Source organism: Meles meles, chromosome 7 (assembly GCF_922984935.1).
Source record: "Meles meles chromosome 7, mMelMel3.1 paternal haplotype, whole genome shotgun sequence".
NCBI classification, from domain to species: domain Eukaryota; kingdom Metazoa; phylum Chordata; class Mammalia; order Carnivora; family Mustelidae; genus Meles; species Meles meles.
Genome location: NC_060072.1, coordinates 34389418 through 34415352, shown reverse-complemented (window position 1 = coordinate 34415352; position 25935 = coordinate 34389418). Strand labels below are relative to the sequence as shown.

General features: G+C 37.4%; 1 protein-coding gene across 1 annotated transcript; it reads right to left on the bottom strand.

The window, feature by feature from the left end:
• Positions 1-240: 240 nt before the first annotated feature.
• On the bottom strand, positions 241-18418 carry TSPAN19 (tetraspanin 19). Its single transcript, XM_046013830.1, has 9 exons — positions 18370-18418; positions 16576-16668; positions 16422-16494; positions 13707-13831; positions 10122-10196; positions 5334-5444; positions 2954-3097; positions 1824-1907; positions 241-332 (listed from the first exon to the last, which is right to left on the bottom strand). Exons 2-9 carry the CDS (start codon positions 16639-16641, stop codon positions 264-266), a joined length of 747 nt encoding a protein of 248 aa, XP_045869786.1. The 5' UTR covers positions 16642-16668; positions 18370-18418; the 3' UTR covers positions 241-263.
• Positions 18419-25935: the final 7517 nt, after the last annotated feature.

The following is a 25935-nucleotide window of genomic DNA, read 5'->3' as shown; positions in this document are numbered from 1 at the left end:
TCCTTTGAATTCAGAAAACTCAAAGTAAGGTTTTGAACTGCAGAATTTGACATTTTGAAAAACAAAATTAATAATAATTTTCACAGAGTGATTTATTATAATATTCAATAATTCTATGTTACATATAACCAATGACTTGAATAAAACCTAAAGTTAACTAATATAATTCAAAACTGTTTTGGTGGGGGGGGTGGTGTAAAAGAACATGATATGATTATTTTGAGGATTAGCTGGTTTCTTCTGGGCAAATTAAAATCCAAAGATCACATTCCTGCATATATTCTATTCTTGATGTGTCTGACGAAAGAAACAGTTAATAAGATTTGCAAAACCTGGAAGAAAGGAAGTGATAGGAGATCAAAATGTAATCAATAAGAGTGATTTGCAAAGCTAACACTTACAATCACCTAAATGCATGCTGTATAGGGAAAGGGGATCAAAGAGGGTGGGAGATTTTTGAGTAAGGTACATATGGTTGCAAATAAAAAGTCTGCAAATTGAGTCTCCTACAGCAACCTTGCTGCCACCAAGTTCATTTATGGAGGGCCTAAGTAATAGACGGTTCAATTTTAATTACATGGGCTCTCATTGGGCTAGATATCTCGAATTGCTGATCTGGTTCTTGTTCATCATCTCTCTATGTCCTCAGTCCTACCCAATTGCTTCTTACTGTGATAGGATCATTAAAGATGGCATGCAAAGGGTAGATGTAAAATGGACCACAGGTACCATCTCCCATTCAGCCTTGTCTAAATACTGCAGCATGAACACAATAGAGAATACACATTTCAAAAAATGGTATTGTTGCTTAAAAGAATGTCTTCCTCACCATTCTGAGACTATAACTGTACCAGTTGAAGAGAATTTAGGAACCTTAGGTCAATGCCTTTGTGGGTCAACATAAAATTAAATGCTGTATCCTGTTCTGACCAAAACATGTGTTATATATTCATTGCAATGTTATATATTCATTGCAATTGCAATTCAGTTCTTATTGTAATAATGTATTCACTCCCACAGTTTCTTCAAATTCTCAAGCTTTCCCTGCTTTCATTGGTCTTCACGGAGGCTGGAGAAGGAGGTTCTCCTTCTGAATCTGGATCCTGCAGCTGACACCCTGCAGGTCATGAAATGTGTCTGTTTTGCTTCCCGTTGTATCTCTAACAGCTACCACAGTACCTGACACAGTAGATGTTCTCCTCCTTCCAAATTTATTGAATGAATGAATGAATGAATGAATGATTCAATGAGTATATGAGTGAATAGTAGATTTATTAGTGTCAAAGAAACATCGGTCTAGATTTCTAGTTTGCCAACACGAAGACTGCCTGGCATGGGCTCTTGCTGTTGAGATATGAAGTATTTTTTTTTTAAAGATTTTATTTATGTATTTGACAGACAGAGATCACAAGTAGGCAGAGAGGCAGGCAGAGAGAGAGGAGGAAGCAGGCTCTCTGCTGAGCAGAGAGCCCGATGCAGGGCTCGATCCCAGGACCCTGGGATGGTGACCTGAGCCGAAGGCAGAGGCTTTAACCCACTGAGCCACCCAGGCGCCCCGAGATATGAAGTATTTTTATCTTAAAAGTGATGAAATCACTACCTTCCAGGATGACCATTTATTAACTGATCATCCCTCTTGGCTGATTTGGGGATATCACTTCCAGTTAGGATGTATATCTCTCCTGGATGTGGATAGTCTCAAGACCCTGACTCCTAACATATTAATTTGTCTGATTAGGACTCCGGTTTGTTGTTCTGTAGTTTGTGATGTATGGTTTCTACTTAATATTTTTTTGCCTTTAAATGTATGAACAAAAGCTTACCTCTGAAGCCAAAAGTCCAAAGTTAATTCCAATTAATGTTAAAGCATTACCACTATACCATGTGTTGATCTTATTTTCACAACCCTAAGGAAAAAAAGTTATTTAGATTGACTTGGAGATGGAAATGGTCTTATATATAATTCCATTACAAAGAAGAAGAAACATAGAGATAATTTACCAAAGTCTAAAAAAGCAAGTCAATGTGTAACTGGAGACCAGACTTTTCAGCCCAGAGAACTTCATAGGATAGCAGGACGTCTCAGTTACTACTTTTAAAGTTGCTAAGATGTTGTCATGTAATTAAACTCAGAAATTTTTAAAAGGTTTTATCTTTAAGTAATCTCTATACCCAATGTGGGGCTCAAACATATAACCTTGAGATCAAGAGTTGCACACTCCACTGACTGAGCCTGCTCAGTGCCCTGAAATCAATCTAGAGAGTGATTTAATTTTCTGCAGATTACTGTAATTCAGAAAGGTATATACTTCAACCTAAAATGATTATTTCCCAAACAGGAGCAGCTTTTTAAAAAACATAAGGCTCTATTTATCTATGAATGAATTATGTAATTGAAAAATAAATCTTAAAGTTAGAATAATATCAGCATACAAACTATATAAAATATTAGAAGTTCTTGGGATGAAAATCTCATTTATCAGTAACCTATACATGTAAGTAGCAGATGAACCCCTACTCTTGTTTCTGCTACATTTACCTGAACACTGCTTTTGTCATTGCTGGGCTCCCCTCCCTTCAGTTTTTGCCAATCCTCATACCTCTTTGCTTCTGGTACTGCAACTCCCTTACCAGTCTTATATACCAGAGATTTACCAAAAATGCCTCGTCTCTCTGCAGGGATCTGGAAACGTGGATTGGAGAGAAAGGTTGATGGTATCCCAAGTTCTAGGAGCACTTACATGGCATAATTCCAGAAAGTTTATTTAATTTATATTTTATATACCTGAAATAATTATTCATCTAATTATGAGTTTAGTTTCATAAAGTAACTGAAGAACCTAATCACTGTGAATAAAATTGTTTTTATATAAAACTTTGCTCAGAATTCTAAATTGACTTGGAAAAAAAAATAAAGAAGGCACTGTAAACACTTGGAGGGCCTTATCCTTACCTCTAGGTAAGTTGCGTTCAGTGGCTCATCACAAAACCACTTTCTTAATGTAGAATTTGTGCAAGAACATGGCAACTGTTCTGGAGTTTCTTTATTTTTATTCTTTATCCAATCTGTGTAATTGTACTGGCCACAACACTGCAACTAGAAAAAAAATCTATGAATTTTCTATAAAATATTCAAAATGCAGTTAATTATGATTCCCAGGCACAATAAAGTAGTTGAAGAATATGTATTCTTCTCCATTGGAATGTAGTGAATTACAAATATAAGCAAGTTTTGTTGGTTTAGTCCATTACTTTGTTGCTACTGTTGTTGATGCTAACCAGAACTAAAGACCTTTAAATATAAGTGGGCTATGTTTGCATAAAATTGTTAGGTCTGAACTTAGCATAAATGAACCCAGGATGGAAGGTAAACCTGATTTACTGAAGCTACAAATTATGTCTGGACCAGAATACAGAAGAGAAAATCGCTGTAGCCATATCTCCCTTCCCACTGCAGCAGTTCTCTTTATATTTATCCCCCAAATGCTGCCATATGTATGTAATATACATAGAGAGATTTAGGGTTCTTTTTATTCTCTTAGGATTAATGTAAGATATTAACTTCCAATTTTGTATTGTGTGAAAATGGCCACAGAGAACCAAAAAGGATGATAAGGCAAACAGCCATAGAAATTATAAGATATTTAAGAAATATCTCATTTCCGGGACTTCTGGGTGGCTCAGTTGATTAAGAAATATCTCATTTCCAATCCTATAAAGTTGAATTGGAAGGATGTGAAAGAATCAGCTTATGTATTTGTCACCAAAAATAAGAGACAACATTGGAGTGAATATTTCATTGTTTTCTAACCTTGTTATTGAAAGTTATGACATCAGTCCTGCCTATGTCACAATATGTACCAACAATCTTGGAAATGAATGACTAAAATAATGCTTTAGAGTTTAGGTATTGAAAATGAGCTTGATCGAATCTGTATGTACTATCTCAACTATACTCATGACGGGAACTATAAGCTTGATTCTCATTAATAATAGTGAGGTCATACATAGAACTGTTTTCCTGTTCATCAGTTTATATTCATAGGAGGGTTTGATTCTCTGCCATCAGTCCTAATGCAATCCAAAAAGGCAATACATGTACACGTCACACATATATATCAGAGGAAAAAAAAAGACGAGTAAAAGCATTTATAATTATATTTCAATTCTCCTATTGTATACACACCTATTGGTGTGTATGCTGTTAACATACACACCAAGAATAATAACTATTTTTATGTTGGGGCACCTAGTATAGTAGTTAAGAGTACAACATCTAAGACTACATTTTCTGGAATTGAATCTTGGCTCTTCCACCTAATTAGCTGTGTGACCCTGGGTATGTTACTAACTATAAAATGAGGATAATAGTTCTTACTTCATTGGGTTGGAAGGATTAGATGAGTTGATACATGCAAAACGCTTACAAAAAGGTCTGGGGCTATGTCAATGCTTGCTATTTTCTTTATCAAGCATTTATGATCTTCCAGGTGCTGATCTATTCCTGTAAACCATCTGGAAGACAATATTCATTCCTGTACCCTGCCTAGATATATTTGAACTGTGAAATAACCCTAATAATGCTAGCTAACAAGTATTAGTTACTTATTGTGTTCCAGATCCAAGATTCCCTATAAATTCTATATATGACTTCACTGATTCCTGCCAACCAGAGGCAAGGATTATTCTGTCCATTTTACTAATATGGAATAGAAATTAATAGGTTTACTTGTCCAGGGTCAAAAAGCTACATGGCAAACCTGACATTCTGGCTCAAATGTTAACCAACACGCTTCCCTGCAGCTGGCAAGACTGTCCTGGGGCTTCTCTCTCACAGGTGCCGCAGGGCAGACTACCCCACTTGGCAAAGACCATCAACTCTTCTACAGGTGAAACCAGGTTAAAATGCACATCAGTTAACCAAGAATAGGAGATATAAGTTACAAAAGAAGGATAAAATTCAGGATTTGGGGGCACCTGGGTGGCTCAGTGGGTTAAGCCTCTGCCTTCGGCTCAGGTCATGATCTCAGTGTCCTGGGATCGAGTCCCACATCGGGCGCTCTGCTCAGCGGAGAGCCTGCTTCCCTTCCTCTCTCTCTGCCTGCCTCTCTTGTGATTTCTCTCTGTCAAATAAATAAATAAAATCTTTAAAAAAACAACTCAACTCAGGATTTGTAAGTGGGAACAGTGTTATTAAGCCAGTTCTGGGGAAAAGAAATACAAGAACCTCTTGCTCTTCTATCTCTATCTCCTGCCCTTACCTTCCTCCATTGACACTATGGTGATCATGTATGACATTCATTTTTTTTAGTTTTATGTTCATTTTTTCTTACTGTTTTCTGTAGAGAATTCAGAATAATCCATTTGGGTATATCTTCAGGCATATCTTTAGATCCATACTCAACAATGATTAAGTCAATTTTATCATGCAATACTTGGTGAACCTGTTGAAAATTGATGAAAAGTAAAAATCTGAAGTTATATGATATTTGTCTTTTTCTGACTGACTTATTTTGCTTAGCATAATACTCTCTAGCTCCATCCGTATTGTTGCAAATGGCAGGATTTCATTCTTTTTATGGCTGAGTAAAGAAAAAAGGTTAAAATCTGAAAGAAACTTTCTTTATGGTTCCTAATTAGAGAGTGTTCTGGTCAGTTTGCTGTTTTCTGCTTATTCCTAAGTGTTTTCTTTTTCTTCATTCTCTTTTTTAACAATATCATGTGAGTGCGGAGGCATTTGTTTTTTTGCATTGTGATCTATGGGAGGAATATATGAGATTTATTTTATGACTAGGGAGAAAGTTATGTGCCATTCTTCTGAATGTTGAAGGATTCTGCTTTTCTTCTTGTACCCTCAGAAAAAAATTGTGAAAGACCTTGAAATGACCCAAGAAGATTGCTGAGTATTTTTCCAATGGAATAGGCTTTCTTTTTTTATTTTATTTATTTGAGAGACAGAGTGAGAGAGTATGAGAGGGGAGGTCAGAGGGAGAAGCAGACTCCCCATGGAGCTGGAAGCCTGATGTAGGACCCGATCCCAGGACTCCGGGATCATGACCTGAGCCGAAGGCAGCCGCCCAACCAAATGAGCCACCCAGGTGCACCAGGAATAGGCTTTCTTTAGCATAACTTCAGGGTCTTCCTATGGGGGCGTCTGTACCTTTTTCAGTTTTTAACTTTACAACTTTTGTAAGTCGTAGTAAGCTATAGTTAGACAATTGATTCTTTGTCAGAGAAATACAAATGAATTTTTCCTGGTGGCGTGTAACTGGTATCTCCCCTCAACCATGTTTTGTATATATTAAGATATGATCTTTATTACTGTCTTCTCTTTGGACTCTCCTTCCAACTGTTTTTCATTTCTTACCGGTTCCCACATTAATCCAGATGTTAAATAAAATCATTGACTTGTGCCTACTGTATATTTATACAAGAATTATGTTTTTTAATTGAAAAAAATTATCATTTCAAAATACTATAACCAAAAAAATCAGATTTGAAGGTTTGGGGGGAACTACTATTTCAAAATTTATATATTGTGGAAGTAAACTTTAATAGTAACTTACTTAAATATTTAAAAGGTTATATGACTTTCGTAGCTAAGATAAAAGGTAGAAAGCAGAGATAGTACTTCCATTTTGTGAACAAGGAGATAGATACTCAGAGAATTTAGTTATTTGCTTTGTTTACATGAATAATGATGAGGAGCTGAGACTTTTAAATATGGTTCATTTGAATTCTAGTCTAGTGATTTCCCATTGTATTATGCTGTCTTTGAGTAATGAAAATAAAATTACTGGTGGGAGTACTACAGCAATTAAACCATGTGTACAAGTTAAACTCTCACACAGTTACTTATATATCTATGCTTTAATGCATTTAAGATTAGAATAATATAAAGATCTCTAAGTTATTTATTGAACTTATTTTCTAAGTTTATTTATTTATTAAAGGTTTTATTTATTTATTTGAGAGAGAAAGAGTGAAAGAAAGAGCATGAGAAGGGGGAGGGTCAGAGGGAGAAGCAAACTCCCTGCTGAGCAGGGAGCCTGATGTGAGACTAGATCCCAAGACTCTAGGATCATGACCTGAACCGAAGGCAGTCACTTAATCAACTGAGCCACCCAGGCACCCAAGTTTTATTTAGAATAGAAAATATTTTTCCATTTCATATTGTTGTGGGGAAGGAGCAGACCTAAGCCCTTATTTACCCTCTAAAGCATTATTCAGGAGATCCAGAGTATATATAAATCACATCTTAGTACATAAGAGTATCACATATGATCGTTGTGACTACTATATAAATAAAACTCCCTCACCCATATTTATTTTGACAAACATCTATTGAAGCCCTACTGTACCTCCAACACTGTTGGGTGCTGTAAGTGGCATAAAAGATTTAGAGGCTCCTAAGAGCTTAATCTAATATGAATATAGAAGAAAAATCAATGTAAACAAAGCTGTTAGCTCTAGACTCAGTTAATAAGTGTTTGAATCCAGGCCCTATCATTTGGCCATGATGTATTTTAGCAGGTATTTCTCCTCTCAAAGTCTCAGTCTCCTGTTCTAGAAAGTAGGACTAACAATGCATCTCTGGGGGTTGTTGTGAGGATCAAAACTATATTGCCTATAAAGTGGTTATCCCAATTTCTGGCACATGGTAATTATTCTCAAATGGCCTTTCTGATTTTTTTAAATCTTTTTTTTTTTAAAGATTTTATTTATTTATTTGACAGACAGAGATCACAAGTAGGCAGAGAGGCAGGCAGAGAGAGAGAAGGGGGAGGAAGCATGCTCCCCGCCGAGCAGAGAGCCTGATGCGGGGCTTGATCCCAGGATCCTGAGACCATGACCTGAGCCAAAGGCAAAGGCTTTAACCCACTGAGCCACCCAGGCGTCTCAGCCTTTCTGATTCTTAAGTAGAGATGAGTATGTGAATAATAGCTAAGTGACTATGGACAACGTTGATGAATTAAATTTATGTGCAAAAGATCCCGAAATGTTATATTCAAGTTGTATCACCAGATCCCAAAGTGAGAGGCTGTTCAGCTAGGATGTAGTGGTTTGCCACAAAAACAGCTTTACACTCTAGTTCCATCCACGTCGTCGCAAATGGCAAGATTTCATTTCTTTTGATGGCTGCATAGTATTCCATTGTGTATATATACCACATCTTCTTTATCCATTCATCTGTTGATGGACATCTAGGTTCTTTCCATAGTCTGGCTATTGTAGACATTGCTGCTATAAACATTCGGGTACACGTGCCCCTTCGGATCACTATGTTTGTATCTTTAGGGTAAATACCCAGTAGTGCAATTACTGGGTCATAGGGTAGTTCTATTTTCAACATTTTGAGGAACCTCCATCATATGATCTCCCTGATATGAGGACATGGAGAAGCAACATGGGGGGTTAGGGGGATAGGAGAAGAATAAATGAAACAAGATGGGATTGGGAGGGAGACAAACCATAAATGACTCTTAATCTCACAAAACAAACTGGGGGTTGCTGGGGGGAGGTGGGATTGGGAGAGGGGGAGGGGGCTATGGACATTGGGGAGGGGAGGCGAACCATAAGAGACTATGGACTCTGAAAAACAACCTGAGGGTTTTGAAGGGTCAGGGGTGGGAGGTTGGGGGAACAGGGGGTGGGTAATAGGGAGGGCACGTTTTGCATGGAGCACTGGGTGTTGTGCAAAAACAATGAATACTGTTATGCTGAAAAAAATAAATAAAATGGGAAAAAAAAAACAGCTTTACAGAACTCACATGCTGCATACCACACACACACACACACACACACACACACACTCTCTCTCACACACATGAGAAGAAATTTTAGTACTAAGTGTTAGGTCATTAGCAAGAAGTCCTGAGTGATTAGATATCCAGGATAGATACCAAGCATAGGAGAGCAAATGAAGTTGGAGGGCAATGGTGTTATGTACGAAAGATTTTTTTGGGGTTTGGTCGTTGTTTGGGATTCTACATCAGAGAGAATTTAAAGGCTAGGAAGCACAGGGAATGAGTCAGGGGCTTCTTTGGAAATTAATTAAGGAAAGGAAGAGAGTCCTTAAGTAGCTACTCTGTAACAGAAACTTTTTAAGTTGTCAGTTGATGTTCACTCTATATGGGAAGTAGGAGTGAAGTGTATATACAGATGAAGACATAGGCTCAGGGCTGTGATGTAGCTTGTTGAGCTCTAACCATCTGCAGATCCGTATGACTTCAAGTCCGTGTTCTTTCCCTGCAGGACAATCTCCCACGACACAAATATAGACCGTGATTGCACTGAAATCATGAAATATCTTTAAAAATTGCAAGTCATCATTGACCTTAATAGGTAAGTGTTGTTTCCAAAAGTTTTTTTCCAGATAATTTATTATATGTGTTTATGTTAATTTGATACATGTAAATCTTATTGTGATTAATCAAATCACTCATGACCCACACCTGCGCAAAATACATGAATTATTCAGTTATTTATTTATTTATTTATTCATTTGTTATTATAAAGATTTTTTAAAAAATTTAATTGAGGGGGTGGGCAGGGAGGGGCAGAGGGAGAGAATCTTCAAGCAGACTCTCCACTCAGCAGGGAGCCTGACACAGGGCTTGATCTCACAACCCATGCTCATGACCTGAGCTGAAACCAAGAGTTGGATGTTTAACGAACTGAGCTACCTAGATGCTTCCAGTTTATCTCATTTAAGTAAAATCACTAAATTTCAAATTTGTACACTTCTAAAGGTATTTCTTTACAAAAAATAAAGTATGGTTAGTCTATATAGAAAAATAGAATTGGGTCAGTCGTGGTAGCCACAGTTGGCTGGGGGGCCAATTTTGGATTTTCTACACTCAGTATCACCCCTTCTTCCCCCATGTTCTTTGTTATTTATATTTTTCTCAATCTTCTGCTGTTGAAGATAAATTTCCCTAGCCCCCTTTCATATCTGACCCCTGGCCCTTTCTGTATAGAATTGTATAGTACCTCTAATGAACGCCCCCCCCCCCCCCCCCGCCATTTACCTTTCATTCTTAATATAGGCTCATAGGTCTCAATAATTTAAGATATCTAATTTTCTTTAGATTTCAAATAAAAGGATGATCTTTCCATACCTCCTTTTTCTTTATGAAGACGAATGTTGAAAGCACAACCTGAACACCAAAGGCCCACATTAACAGTGCTGTGTACTGAAACAAAAGAAAAACAGAGATGGCAACTATGCTTCTAATATGTGTCTTAGATGTTTCAGTGATGGCAAAACACATGTCTAGGAAACATACAGTCTTAAAATACACACAGGTATTGATGGTCCCCTGCTTTCATATACATGAGTGAAGTTATTCAAACAAAAAGGCAAAGAATAAAATTCACTGAGCATTTGGATAAGAATTAAGAGAGAAGTGATAGTGTTCAGTGAGCACGCTATAGACCACTTGGTCTAACAAAGTTGTTTATGATTTTCCTTCATTCAGATCCAAAACTGTCATAGCAGGGAACTCACTTATCTGGACCTTCCCTTAATATACAGTCTGCTAACAATAGAAAGCTCACTGAATTGAGACCTACTACACAAACCTGTCAGGTGCAAAGTAACAATAACAATAAACCCCAGAAAGTAACAAAAAGCATCTGCTAGAGTAAAATTAAGTCTGTATATACATTTAAACTATTCCTTTAAAAAATGAAAATACTTCTATCCCAGTCAAGTAAAATTATTTTCAGTTATGTAACTATATTTTTTAAACTTATGGTCACTGCAATCTTCTTCATTATAGGAGTACATAGTAGCACATATTATCTAGAATTTATAATGATTTTTTAAAATTAGCAGTATGAATATTTAACTAACTAAAATATAAGAATGACTTACTGTTAGTATTCTTAATTTCACATATTTTAAACATTACTACTTTAAAACAGTTAACTAAAATTTGGTTGATATAAATTATACTTCCTATTTTCAGAGACAAACATTTCAGAGACAAAAATATGGTCTTTAAATGTTTAAAAGTTCAGCTTTTTAATACTTCTATATACGTTATCTGTTAATATTCACTAAAAGAAAATTGGTAGAGTCAGGAAAAATTGTGTAAAACAATGAAAGAATATTACTGGGTTTCTTTTTAATGGCAAGCTGGTTGTGGTCTAATGAACATTCCCAGGGTTCTGATCCTGTGGGGGTATGCAATATTACCTTTGATGAACCTACCGTTCAAATCGGTATAGTTAATTTACAGAATTCTGATAGTAATACAAAAGTTTCCCGTCCATAGCAATGCAAAATGATTCTTATTCATGGAAAGGCAAATGAATATAGTCTATAGAGAATATAAATCTCTAATTCTCCTTCAACCAGTGTTACTTCTTACTGGTTCCCTTACTGATGATTTAAATCAAGTCTCTGACACATGTTCATTGACACAAATGTAAGGCATGATTTTTACCTTTGAAGATTCCCTTTTAACAGTAGTTAGATGTTTATCATAATAAGAAAAATTCAGTGTATTTTTGTGTTATTAGTACTTAAAGAGTACAGTGAGATACTGCCCAAGAACTTTTAAAAAAAGGGAAATAGAACTGTCCCAAAGCGGCACCCGGGTGCCACTGACGGGTGGCTCCGTCAGTTAAGCGTCTGCCTTTCGCTCAGGTCATGTTCTCAGGGTCCTGGGATGGAGCCCTGTGTGGGGCTCCCTGCTTGGTGGGGAGTCTGCTCTCACTCTTCTTCTGCCCCTCCCCCCCAAGTCATGCTCTGTCTCTCTCCCTCTCTCAAGAAAAGAAAATCCTAAAAACAAAACAAAACAAAACCCCAAACAGAACCAAAAACAAAGTTTAAACTGTAAAACTAATATCTATTCAAGTGGAGTAGGGGTGTGCAAAGTCACCATTAAGCCAAAGTATAGTACTTAGGCATATAAAATTTGGCCATAACCTGACTGTGTGAATTGACATGGTTAAACGAAAAATGTTTCCATCAGAAAAGTATTGGTAAATGCAGAAGAGAAGAACAAAAGTGGCCTGATGGCCAAATGTAGCAGTGCCCTTCCTTGGGGCATCCAGAGAAGAGTGTGTTGTCTTGGCTCCAGAACCTAGTCTTATGTACATTCCTTATGATGAGGTTTGTCAGACTTCTCAGTCACAGCCCATTAATACTCGAATCCCATAAGGGAGAAACTTAGAAGTTGTCTGTTTTTCTCCCTCTAGTTTCCCCTTTCCTTACTGACCCCGTCTTACACTAGAAAGCTCTGTGCTTTCTTTGCCTAAATGGAAATTTATGACAAGGAGCAAATCAAAACTTTCCTGTAAGTCATTTCTGTCCTGGTCTCCACATCCAAAATTAGAAGCCCAATGAGAAAATTGTGTTCAGTATTATGGAAGAAGAGAAAGGTGGGATTTGAGAAGAGAGAGTGAAGTCTCTTTTTAGACTAAAAAGAGTCTGAGACTGATCGTGGAGGCTTATTCATTCCCAGAACAACAGAGTCTCGCACTGGGCTTCCTGGCGTTCCCCAGGTGAGTGGTCAGACCACAGAGGGAAAAGGAAGTGTGGTTTCCAGCTTTGCCCAAAAAGCCTCTGCCGGAGGAATATTCAAATTAGAAGAGCTATCAATTATTGGGAAATAACTAATCCCTGTGTCAGGCGTTAGTCCTTTAATTGCTGTGTCACTGGGAAGGTGAATGTTTCAGGGGAAGCATACTGTGCAGAAGGAGCTGAGGTCCTGGCTCTCTACCAGTCCTTCGCAAAAGGTTTCACTGCTGTACTGTACGGTAAACTATATGATATTCTGGATGATATACTGTAAACTGTGTGAAGAGCTGCTCTGCCTTTCCCACTCTGGGCCATTCAAACAGCAGAATGAATAGACTGGAAGGGATCCTGCAAGCTGGGAAAGTGAGAGTTTTCATGGTAACCAGTGAAGGCTGATAACCAGTGTCTACAGTGACTGACAACCCAGACTTTCAGTGCTGCATAAAAGCTAAGTCTTTCCTCATTCTTCCTGGTAAGAGACACAATGTCTGCAGTTGAATTTCATTTTGTTGGACAAGAGAGTGCCTGCGAATCAAAACTGATTTGATTAAAAAAAAATGTTAAAAAGCTATGTTTCATCTGAGTGTGTGAATTGTGATCCATACCTGCCATGTGTATGGTAAATGACTCATGTTCATGTCTATATTCCTAATTATAGTTTATCTTTTCACATTATATGATTAGGGAGACATAGTGTGCTAGCCAGATGCCAGAGTCTGGTCTCTCAGCAGTTTTATTTCTCTGTTAAATAATAAATTGTGATCTCAGTTATAAGTTAGCTTCCCACATGGCATTCCCACAGGGAAAAAACATGCTGAGTACAGGACATGTTTTCCTTGCTGGGTCCCATTGCTTGTTGATCTTAATAGCTTATTTGGATTTTAGTCTTCAGATTCTTAATTTTGGTTAATTGTAGTTTACCCTAGGAGATGGATTCCTATTGACTCTGTTAAAAAGTAATATCTAAGTGTTAAGTGCAGAAGTCCAGATTTGATCCATGGAAAGTTCTCCGAGAACATTCTACCTAGAAGCTTCTCAAAAGGGAGTGCTTCATTTACCTTATTCCCTATGCTGCATGTTACGGTGATTTAAATCATTATTTCTCATTTGTGAGACACAGACACTCAAAATCGAAGATACAAATTCGTTCAGGTTATTAAAATGAAATACATACCAGAAGTAGGAGCCATCTGATTTCGTTGTGAATTCCCAAATAACCCAAGAGACAAAGAAGAACAATAGCAGATCCAGTTCCCATCAAAATTTGAAAAATATATACTATCAAGTGGTTATTTTCATCTGTGGAAACCACAAAATAGATTATTATCAAGTAATGTTGTGTTCTATTTAATAATATATGCAGTAACCCAAGATTTCCCCAAGCAGTTTCTGCCAAACCTGTAGGATTCTCCATCTCTCTTTTTTAAACTTCATTCTAACACCCTCTTACTTAGTCTTGGTAACAATTTTTCTTCCATTAATGATATAATAGAAAATTTCTTCAATCTCAAAAGATCTCTTTCCCTTTGCCTTATCTTCGTTGTCTTCTATGAAAGCAGAAATTTTTCTGGGGGTGAACTCTTCTATGTTTAATGAACATCTAAATGTTTATGAATTTATTCATAAAAATTTGGGGGGCATCTACACACATGTGGGTCAAGTTTTTCTTATATGAAAGTCTGAGTTTATTGGTAATATGACCCCATTAAAAGTATGTTTTATTCTCTCTCTTCATCTAGACTGGGCTCTCTGTGCTAGAGACTATATATATATTTATATAGTCAACAAACTAACTGTTAAATGCTTTGTGTTATGACACAGACTGTAGAACACTAAGTGCCTAACAAATATTTGTTAAAAAAAAAAAAAGAAGAAGAAGAAGAAATAAATTAAATATGTCCCAGGTTTTATGGGAGAACAGATGTTGGAGCCAGCCTGTTCTGGCTCAGAAACGCCAACTGCTCAATTTTCACAAAATTCATCAGCCAACCATGTTGGCACTGTGAAATCAGCCGTCGTGGCATTATATCTTTAAACCACAGAAATCAGTAAATACCATAAATCAAGACTTTCTATCCCAGAGCCAGTTGTTAAACGTGTACCAGCACACCCCTTGGTACAGGAGCCCCTAAGCCAGTAGAGGAAGGAGATTGGGGAGTGTAGTTAGGTAAGATTGCTGGTGAAGGCAACACTGTGCTTGGGCTTCAAATGAGAACTGGAAGGATCTCGGTTGGAATGGCAGAGGCATTCTGGGACACAGAACAGCACAGTTTGTGTTGGAAATCCAGTTTTGCTGGCCCTTAGGGTCGGAAGCAGGTGAAACTGGGAAGGTTTGCTGGGGCCAAATTATACACATTTTTAGGCTCTTATCGGTCTTCATCACTGGAATTAAGCTCCAGGAGGACAAAAATCTGTCTTGTCCTCCGCTCACGGAATTGTGCCTAACATGTAGAATAGACTCTGTAAGTATTTGTCCTATGACTAAAAAATAGCAGCGGGGAACCAGAAAAAAGCTTTTCATATTATATGGGTAGATTTTCATCTTAAATTATTTTGGTGGCATTTGGAAGATGGCTGAGAAAGGAGATCAGAACACAAGGCTACTGGACGTTATTATCGTGGCAAAGGGAAGGAAAATAGGAATCGCAGGTGGCCTGGTGTTACTACAAATGGAGAGGTGAAGGCAGAATCATTTTTAAGAAGAGGTAAGTTCACTGGAAGTTGCAGATAAAAGAGAGGGGAGGAACCAACCAGTGTCTTGCCACAAACTGGTTATTTTCAGTCCCATATCTTAAAATCTTAGCTGAGATGTCGCTAAATGTTTAAATACATAATTTAAAAAGAAAAAGCTAGAAATTAAAGGATAAGTTTCTGACTGTTTAGGGTTTTTTCCCCCTCACATTCAAGTACATTAAGGTGAATTAAGGTTAAGGTTAAGGTGAATTAAGGTTAAGGCTAATGAGAATTATCTTTCAATTCCATAATGGAGGGAAAGAAAAGAAAACGACTTTTGCTTTACCTTTTACTACATTATTAAAGTAGATACTGTATGGGAACACTAAAGAAGTGGAAGCTATCATTGCCATTCTTCTGGGGAAGGAAAAGAAGACAGAAAGGCTGTCATAAGATCTCCACACACCCGTGTACTCTGAGCAAACCAGGTGTGCACTCGGACATCATGAATACTTTGCCATAAGCAAAGCATATGAAGAGAAGAGAATAAAGATACCAGGCATTTAGGTGTAGGTGAAGTTTAACTAAATTATTCAAAATGTTATAACACTCTATTACCTATTAAGTCTTTTCATTTAGCTTTTGTTTTCCTACATATGTATTTTTTTCTTACTTGAAGTCCACAAAGGAATGTTTGTCCTACAGTACGCATGCTTTTTGTCATGCATTTAATGATAACAGTGTTGTCTAATAGAACTTACTGACAAGTGGAAAGAATCACATAGGACTACCGAGCACTTGAAATATGGCTTCCTTTTCAACCACCAAGGATATGCATTCGAAAATAACACTTTGTCTGTTAAACTTCAGTCCATAGTGACCACAGCATACCACAAAATTGTAAAATGGAGGGTTTTTAAATTCAGTTAAACACATTCAACTATTTCATTTATATTTGAATAATATTTTATTTTATTTGTAACATGATCGTGAGAGTAATTGAGTTTTAAAAGAAATGATTTAACTCGAGCACTATGTTGGTCTCCACACTCTTTTCTTTCAGAGTGTGTTAGAACAATCCACAATCTTCCATTCTTGGACAATGCTTAATGAATTTTGGAGAAATAGTGCCACCTGCTGAATAAATCATGTGTGCAGTTATTTAAAATGGAATGCCTGGCTTCACTCAGAGAGCAAAAGAAAAATACATACATACCCAAAGCTGTGAAAATATTATTTCTATCTAATAAGAGCCAGGTACCAAATCCCATGAGTAAAAGTCCGAGAACCTACAGAAAAGAGAGTCAGTGCTTATATTTGCCAATAAAAATGCATTACATTTTCTTTATGAAATAATTATAAAGACTTACCAAGAAAGCTCCATTAATGAGATTAAGAAAGTATTTAAAAATTAACGTTTTGTTTTTTCTTAACATTCTTTTTCTCCCCGGATATTGGTGTTCCTGAAAAGATAACCACAACTTTTACTATAAATAGTCAACACATTAACAACTTTAAATAATTCTGCCTGCTCATGTCATTTATTTGCACATTTTTCTTCTGATACCAGTTGTCAATATGACATTCCCCTCCACCCTCCTGAATATAATGACATGTTGAAGATATCTTGATATTGGGCCTGTCTTCTCTATCTCTATCTCTATCTGCACTAAGCAGATCAAGAAGGCATTTGAATAACATGCCAATGGCCACCTTCTTAAACTTCTTTTAATTTTCAGAAAGTAAAATATTTTATTCTGTTTCTAGTCTCAACATATCTTGTTCTCCTTGCTGGAAAGCTTTCCTTCACCTCTGCCTATCCCTCCTCTTTCCCAGACTAATACTGATTCCTCACTGAGGTCTCACCTTGGAAGCCTTTGCTTAACCTCAATTTGTTACCCCCTCTATTTTCTCTCTACTTGTCTCTTCTTCCCATGTAGACTCTGAGGTCTATTAGTGGACAGAGTAGGTCTTATAAAAATTACAATCCCAAAGTGTAGGGCACAGTAGCTACTCAGAAGATATTTGTTGAATTAATAAATGAGTAGGTGAATCAGGTTATTTAATTAGTGAGTAATTTGGTATACAATGGAAGGGACAAATCAACTTAAGGTTGTATTAATTATACATTATATAATTTAGTTTCCTAAAACTTTTATGGGAAAATCAACACTTAGATCATTGGTGTTTGGTGCTTTATTAGATACAAAGGTTTTAAATTTTCTTGGGCGTGTTTCTGGGTTTTTCTCCTTTCCTTCATTGTTTCAGTTCAGGCTAGTACCATATTTTACGAAGTATTATAGTTTATAGTATTTTATTATTTTTTTAAGGTTTTATTTATTTATTTGTCAGAGAGAGAGAGAGAGAAGAGAGCATAAGCAGGGAGAGCAGCAGGCAGGGGGAGAAGCAGGCTCCCCACTGAGCAAGAAGCCTGATTGGGGACTTGATCCCAAGACTCTGGGATCATGACCTGAGCAGAAGGCAGAGGCCTGACTGACTTAGCCAACCACGCCTCCCATATAGTGTTTTAATCATGCAGTGCATAATTGACATGATGAAAGCAGATTTAATAAGATTAATTTGAAGCCCTTTGTCTCTAGTTGGGAAGACCTCTGTTTGTTGAACCAAAGTACACCCTGGAAAGTGAAGAAATAAGAGATTCTAGGTTAGAATCTATGCACTTCCCTTCCCTAGTCTGACCCAAAGCCACATTCCTCCCCTGAAACTCCATGGCTCTCCTTCCCAGCTGAAGGAGTCTCGCCAGGCGTTGTCTTCCACCTTTTGCTTTGAAGACCCCTACTGCCATTTGGTTTCTCCAGTTTCCATCCTCCAGCCTGATTCTCAGATTCTTCTCTCTTTGGATAGAACAAGACTGCCTGATTTTTATTTCAATTTCTCCCTAAGATATGGTAGATATATAATTTTGGCTTCAAATCTATTTACTTCAGCCTATAAGAAAGTTGTGACCCTCTTCTATTGCCAAAACAAGTTCTCAGGGCCAAAGTCCTGGGCCTCCGTGAACGAGAACGAGAAAGTAGAGTAATGAACAAGAACACGGCAGGAACTCTGGTGAAGTATTGATAGGCATAGAATTGACTGTTGATTTGGTAATAATTAGTATGTTAGAATCAGGGCTAACATGCTTTATTAAAGGAGCCACCTACAAAAATAAACTGAAGCCTATTTCTCTTTCAGTCCAAGGTGGGTAACTGGCTCTCTTCTAGGAGATCATCTTAGGGTCTTGGGGCTTGCTTCAGCCTATTCCATGTCTGGCTCCCAAATTTCCTCAGGGCATCAACCTGTAGAGCCAGCAGAAAGGAAAGGAGGATGAGTAAACCAAGGGAAGCATCTTTTAAGCAAGGGAGGTGAAAGTTGCCCACTTCTCTTCTGCTCATATTCCATTGGCCCATACTAAGTCACATGGCAGGTCTCAGCCAGGGGTGGAATCAACTATGTGCCCAAGATGAAGGAAAGAAGTGAATTAGGGTGAGAAGAGCCAAACAAAATGCCCAACAGTTGAGAAAGTGCACTGTAAGACAGAGGAGAAAAAGAGGGCTTGGATATAGTTTCAATATGCCTTATTATGGAAAAGAAAGAAGTAAAGATAATCAGAAGGATTCCCGTAGGATGGAAAAATTAAAAAAAGAAAGTGATAATCACTGACAATAGAAAAATTCAGAAAATTGAAAAAAACATATATTTCATGTTTATTTTTTATTTTAAAAAATATTTTATTTACTTATTTGTGAGAGAGAGAGAACAAGTAGGAGGAGCAGCAGGCAGAGGGAAAAGCACCGAGCAAGGAGCCCAGTGTAGGACTTGATCACATGACCCTGGGATCAGGACCTGAGCTGAAGGCAGATGCTTAACCGACTGAGCTACCCAGGCATTACTCATATATTTCATGTTTAATAAATGAATTTGAATTTGTAGAAGATACCTTTGTGGTTAAGAACTAGAAATGGAGTGCAGGTAAATAGAGCCTAAGTTATGCAGATTTGGGAATTATCCACAAGGAGCTAATGTCATGGAAAAGAATAGAAGAGAGGGGAAGAGAGGACTGACTGCAGATAAAAGTGAGCAGATGCTTGAGAGTAAAGAATGACATAATTATAAATTTGAATTTTTTAATGCAGACCTTTATAAAATGAGAAAGTAATCAAAGCATGATCTCATGGAAATCAGTAGAGAAATAATTTTCTAAAATAGTGTTGCATGATATAGAGGTCAAAAAGGCTAAGAATTCAATACTCTTAAAGTCAGCCAACTTGGTAAGAAAGTTGTTCACGGTAACTTCAAAACAGCAGTGTTTTAGTTCATTTGAGCTGCTATACCAAAATTCCACAGACTGGGATGCTTATAAACAACAGAAATGGGGAGCCTGGGTGGCTCAGTCAGTTAAGCATCTGGTCATGATCCCAGAGTCCTGGAATCAAGCCCCACATCTGGCTTCCTGCTCAGCGGGGAGCCTGCTTCTCCCTCTTTCTCTGCCTGCCACTCCCCCTGTTTGTTCTTATGCTCTTTTTCTCTCTGTTAAATAAATAAATAAAATCTTGAGAAAACAACAACAACAACAACAGAAATTTGTTTCTCCTAGTTCTGGGGGCTAGAAGTCTGAAATCAGGGTACCAACATTCATGGGTGAGAAACCTCTTTCAGGTTTCAAACTTCCTCTTGTATCTTCCTGTGATGAAAGGAGCTAAGGAGCTCCATGGGGTCTCATTTATGAGCACTAATCCCAGGCAAGAGGGATCCCCCCAATGACCTAATCCCCCTAAAAGTCTCATCTTCTAATGCCATCTCATTGGATATAAGGATTCCAACATGTGAATTTTGAGGTAATACAAACATTCAGACCATAGGAAGCAGTTCAGGTTAAAGAGTTATAACACAACAAACAGGGTATCTAAGCAACAAGTCAAGGAAGTGCGTACCCATATTTGCACAGAATGAGAAGAGGAGATGGTCATGTGCTCATCTTTCCAGTCACAAGTACCACATACTGGAAACAACGTCAATGAAAATGAAGAGGTGCTAACACAAAGAGACACAATAAGTTAGTGCAGTTCCTATGTAAACATGTGTAGTGTGGAAGAGCTATGTTTTGTTTTGGTTTGTTTTTGTCACTGTTTTTGCTATAGATAAAGAATTTGTTTTTAACTTAATCAGATAAGGTCCTGGTGTGGCATTTCTTTTGATCATTCCCTGATTAGGTAATTAATGGTCCAATAACAGAGATTTTTTAATAGTATAAGTGATATAGAAAAGGACAATTTCTAATAATTCACCTATTCACAGGTGTCATTTTTCACCAGTTAAATAATAGCCTAATTACTTTTTGTTATTGTTTTGTAAATTCCTTCTAACTGCCGGGAGATGGGAGCACAGAAATGAATAAATAACCTCTCAAGGAGTCAAATATTAAAACCTGTGGTCCACTCTGAATTATGTGTTGAGGGTGTAGGGACAGGGAGTAAAGGGAACTGGGAAATTTCAGAAAGAAGACGAAGTTGAGATATTTCTTGATGGTTGATTGAGAAGGTCCTAGTCAGACAAAAATGGGGTTAGACATAGGAAGATTGCATGGCAGATGGAATACTGTGCTCACAAGCTTTATAGTGAATGGTATGGGGGCATGGGTCAGAATGGCAAGAGATGAAAAATAAGCCTAGATAAATAGACTCAGTAAAGATTTTGAAAGATCAGATATGCTTTGCTAAGAATTTGCTTTTATTCTTCTGTAGGTAATAGAGAACCGTATTTCTGCCATCAGAGTGGAAGTCAAATTAGAAAAGACACCTAAGAGAGGCAGCTACTTTACAAAGCTAATGTATTTGTTCATGACAAATGATGTCATCTAAAGTACAAGACAGTTATGGGGATAACCAGGACATGAGAGATATAGTAGGAAGTAGAATTGCCAGTGATGGACTTGAACTCAGGTCTATAGAGCTTAACTACTTGGACTATTACAATATGGCATATTCTACAATATGTCATTTACACTGGTTGTCTTGACTATCAAAGTTTTGCAAATTAGGTACTAACTATTGTGTTATTATCTCCAGTGTTACCAATGACAAAAGAGATTAAGGAAGGTAAAATAATGTTCTTGAGTTCAACTAGTTAACATGTGGCAGGGTTGAGATTCAAATCCATAGATATAAACCACTCTCTCCTCCTCTTCCCCAGCCTCCAGTGTCGTCACCTGTAAATGCAGAATGGAAGAACACACACCTCAAAGGGATACTGTGAAAATCACACTAGATTGTGTTGGAACACACTTAGTCCAGTACCTAGCTAAATGTTACCTATTAATCCTGTGATAGTATAGTCATTGTACATAAAGGAGGAGCACAAGAGGTTGGGAAATGGGAATGGGAATTGTAGCAAAGTGATGGACCTAAGTTGGTCAATGGCAGCTGCAGAGAGCACAAAGAGGATTAGAGAAGGACCTTGAGAGTTTGCGACAGTCTTTAAAGGGAGAAAGAGAAGCAGAAGTCTTAAGAATCCAACACTGGGGGCACCTGGGTGGCTCAGTGGGTTAAAGCCTTTGCCTTCGGCTCAGGTCATGATCCCAGAGACCTGGGATCGAACCCCACATCCGGCTCTCTGCTCAGCAGGGAGCCTGCTTCCCTTCCTCTCTCCACCTGCCTCTCTGCCTACTTGAGATCTCTGTCTGTCAAATAAATAAATACACAATATCTTAAAAAAAAATCCAACACTGTAGGTCACATATTAAAAATATTATTACACAACAGTCGTCCCAAGAAAATAAAACAAACATCTGTTAGGCAGCTATTTGAGCATCACAATGATATTCTGGGATATTTAAATTATATCACTGCCATATAAAAAATAAGACAACGGTTGAACCGTGTTTTTAAATTAAAGTCATCTCACCACCTAACTAACATTTTCAAAGAAATCTTATTCTTGTCAGATGTCAGAGGAACTAACAGTTATCTTTCCTCCTTTCACGTCCTCAAATATTATGTGCTCTCTAAGAGAAGTATATTGTGTTAGGTCAATAGGTTATAAACTAACCAGACCTGCAGATAATTTTCAAAATAATATCAAAATTTAATGAAAAGAGGGGTGCCTGGGTGGTTCAGTCGGTTAAGTGTCTGCCTTCAGGTCATGTCATGATCTTGGGGTCCTGGGATGGAGTTCTGCATTAGGCTCCCTGCTCTTCTGGGAGCCTGCTTCTCCCTCTTCCTCTGACTCCCTCTCTCTCTCCTTCTGTCTCTCATGAATAAATAAAGAAAATCTTTTAAAAAATTTAATGAAAAGAAAACTCCTTATTAAAAAGTAAAAAAAAAAACCTACTCAGGTTAAAATGTTATGGACAAACTGATATACTCAATTTTAGGCTATAATATCTAGGAATTTTCAACTAAATAAACTTATGCTAAATGCTGCACAGTTAAACAATAGTTTCAAGTTAAATTGATTTATAATCTGTAACTATACGAGATAATTGTAGTATTTTGTTCCTTATGTAGTAATATTAATTAGTGATAGCTAAGTTATGACTAATTGATAGAATTGTCAGTTTTCCTCCAAAGTAAAAAATAACAATATAAGAGATGTAGTAGCATGCACCATAAACTATCTTCAGAACTTTCAATATTTTTCTTTTTTGCTATCAATTTATTTGACAAGGTAAGATTTAAGAAAAAAAGCAATTTAGACTTCACCTTCAAAAATGCTGATTACTAATTTAGCTAATTTAAAATTATTTCTGGAGAGCGCCTGGGTGGCTCAGTCTGTTAAGCATCTGCTTTTGGCTCAAGTCAGGATCCCAGGGTCCAGGAATCAAGTTCCACATTGGGCTTCCTGCTCACGGGGGAGTTTGCTTCTCTCTCTCCCTCTGCCCCTCCTCCCTGCTCCTGCTCTCAATCTCTCTCCAATAAATGAGTAAAATCTCTATAAAAAATTAGTTATGGAAATTAATTGATTACTAATGGATTTGATATTCTGTAGGAAAAGACTGAATTGTTTCATAATCTCAATCAGACTTGGCAGTGGAGGGCTGCATCTCACCACTCTGATATCATGACCTGAACCAAAACCAAGAGCGGGACTCTTGATAGACTGAGCCACCCAAGTGCCCCTAGCCTGAATATTTTTTTTTTTAAGATTTTTTAAAAATTTATTTATTTGACAGACAGAGATCACAAGTAGGCAGAGAGGCAGGCAGAGAGAGAGGAAGGGAAGCAGGCTCCCCCCTGGGATCATGACCTGAGCCGAAGGCAGAGGCTTTAACCCCACTGAGCCACCCAGGCACCCTAGCCTGAGTATTTTAAATGAAGAATTTGAATAGTCTGTAAATTTGCAACAAAACTAAATAAACAAACAAAACAACAACAAAAAAAAAAAGAAAGAAAAAATAATACTTGAGCATGGACTTTAATAATGAAAATATCCTAAATTTTAATTAGATTTGAAACCAGAACTAGTTGGTTTTTGAAAATCATTGTCTTTGAGTGAGGTACTAACATGTGTTTCTTTTAAGATCAAAGATCTACTTATTTCTCACTCTATATTATCAGTTCTTATGTTGATGTGATGTTGTTACTAGGAAACAGTCTATTTTCTTTCAAAGGCTTAAAGGAAATGTTTGCTTTTAGTATATTGTGTGTCAGATATCTTTTACAATTATGCTTAGCCACTTCCTCTTGGAATTTAATACTTTGCAAACTTAGAAAAATTGAACAGAAATATCTATTATTAACTAAAATAAATCTCACATTTTGTACACTATGTATTTGCTCCACAGTAAAAGGAACTTAGATGAATTTTTTTAAAGATTTAATTATTTGAGGAGACAGCACAAGCAGGCAGAGGGAGAGGGAGAAGTGGGCTCCCGGATAAGCAGGGAGCCCCAGGTGGGGCTTGATCCCAGGACCTTGGGATCATGACATCAGCCAAAGACAGAGGCTGCCACTCAGGCGCCCCAACTTAGATCAATTTTAAAGTTAAATTAAACAGCATGATATATACTTAAGCCTCAAATTTTATGTTAAAACAGTGGGTTTCACTCTCAATATTTTACAGTAAAACACATTTCACCTGAACCACACCTTTGGAGGTTTTTTTTGATGGGCATTAAGTGATAATTGATTTGTCATTTTAAAAATAAGTTGCTATCATGGAAAGCAAACAGTTTATTGGCTTCTCTTCCATACTTCAGGCCCCACAAATCACTATTCAAGATTAAGACTTGGTGGAATGAACCGTTTATACGTGGGCAACTGGACATTCACTAGTTGCAAGTAATACATATAGATAGATCAGAAACAATTTAAAGGCTACCTTTACTTGGGTAACTGTAGCAAAATGTCGTTTGTTTATTAAATATTTTCCCAAAGTATTTAAATATTAAAATCTACCTGGAAAAAACGTTCCTCATTCAGCTTCTAAGACACAGCGTTCGGGCCAATTTCGAGTAGAGATAGTTTGTCCTACTGGGGCACCGGTAAGAAAAGACCCGTCCATCTTCCTTGGGATTGGCTGTTGTCGTGGTTACGCTTTGTTTGGAGGCTCTGGGCGCTGTCTTCCAACCAAGCCTCGGGATATAGCAGCCGGTGGGTGAGCCGGGGCTCCTCAAGCCTTGGGGGTGGTGGCGCGGGAGGCGAGACCGAGCTAAGGGAGCGCAGACGGAGCCAGACCCCTCTCTATCAAGGCTGGGCTTTAGGCAAACGGTCTGGGGACCGCGGGCTGAGTGGGTGGCTGTTGAAGTCCGCGGAGCCCTAGGCTCCTTTAGATTTTGGAGGTTTTGTAGCTCACCCAAAACTTAGAGAGCCACCCTCAGGATCTAGGGAGCTTCCGATAATTGTTTTTTTTTTTTTTTTTTTCCCCTTTCTAAATGAAAGTTTCTTGCATCCCTCACTCCCTGCACTCCCCTCCTTTATTTCCTATTTTTAAAATGATTTATAGTTACCTTTTAAAGTAGATTTCTTTCCCTTTATTTATAATTGAAAAACTACAGTTGAAAGAGTTCTTTAAGATTTCCCATTTTGGACAGCGTTAGCCAATTCAGGTGATTTATGATCAATTTGAAGAAGTTTACTGTAGACCATTTACGTTGATACATCTAGGACTGCACTGTCCTATCCTGTAACCAAACCACTAGGTGGCCGCTGAAGACTTGAATACCGCTAGTCCGAATGGGAACGTATTGTAGGTGTAAAACACACATCACACTTCCAAGAATTACTAGGCAAAACAAAGATATAAGCTTTTTACGTTGATCTTAATAATAAATTATTTTTATTTTGACTACATGTTTAAATAATATTTTGGATATAACGAGTTAAATAAAATATATTACTAACACGAATTTCACCTGTTATTCTTTACTTTTTAAAAAAAATTGCTACTGGCAAATTTAAAATCACATATATGCTTAGATATGTAACTGGACTGGGCTGATCTAGAGAGCTAGTTGGTGAGCAGAGAGGGACACAATGGAAATGACTCTTACCTTTGCTCTCTACATAAAGTTTTGTGTACCTGTGTATTCTGCTTTATAGCTACATTTTTTAAAAATGTAATTTTCCTACATAGCAAATCTTTTGAATTGCACTTTAAATAAGTTTGATAACAGGATAGTATTTTATACCGCTTATGTTTATGGTTTTCTTTTCCTTTGGAGGAGGAAGCTGATGGGTAAAATTAACTAGCTTTTAGAATTCATGATTTAAAAAATCACTCAACATAAAGAA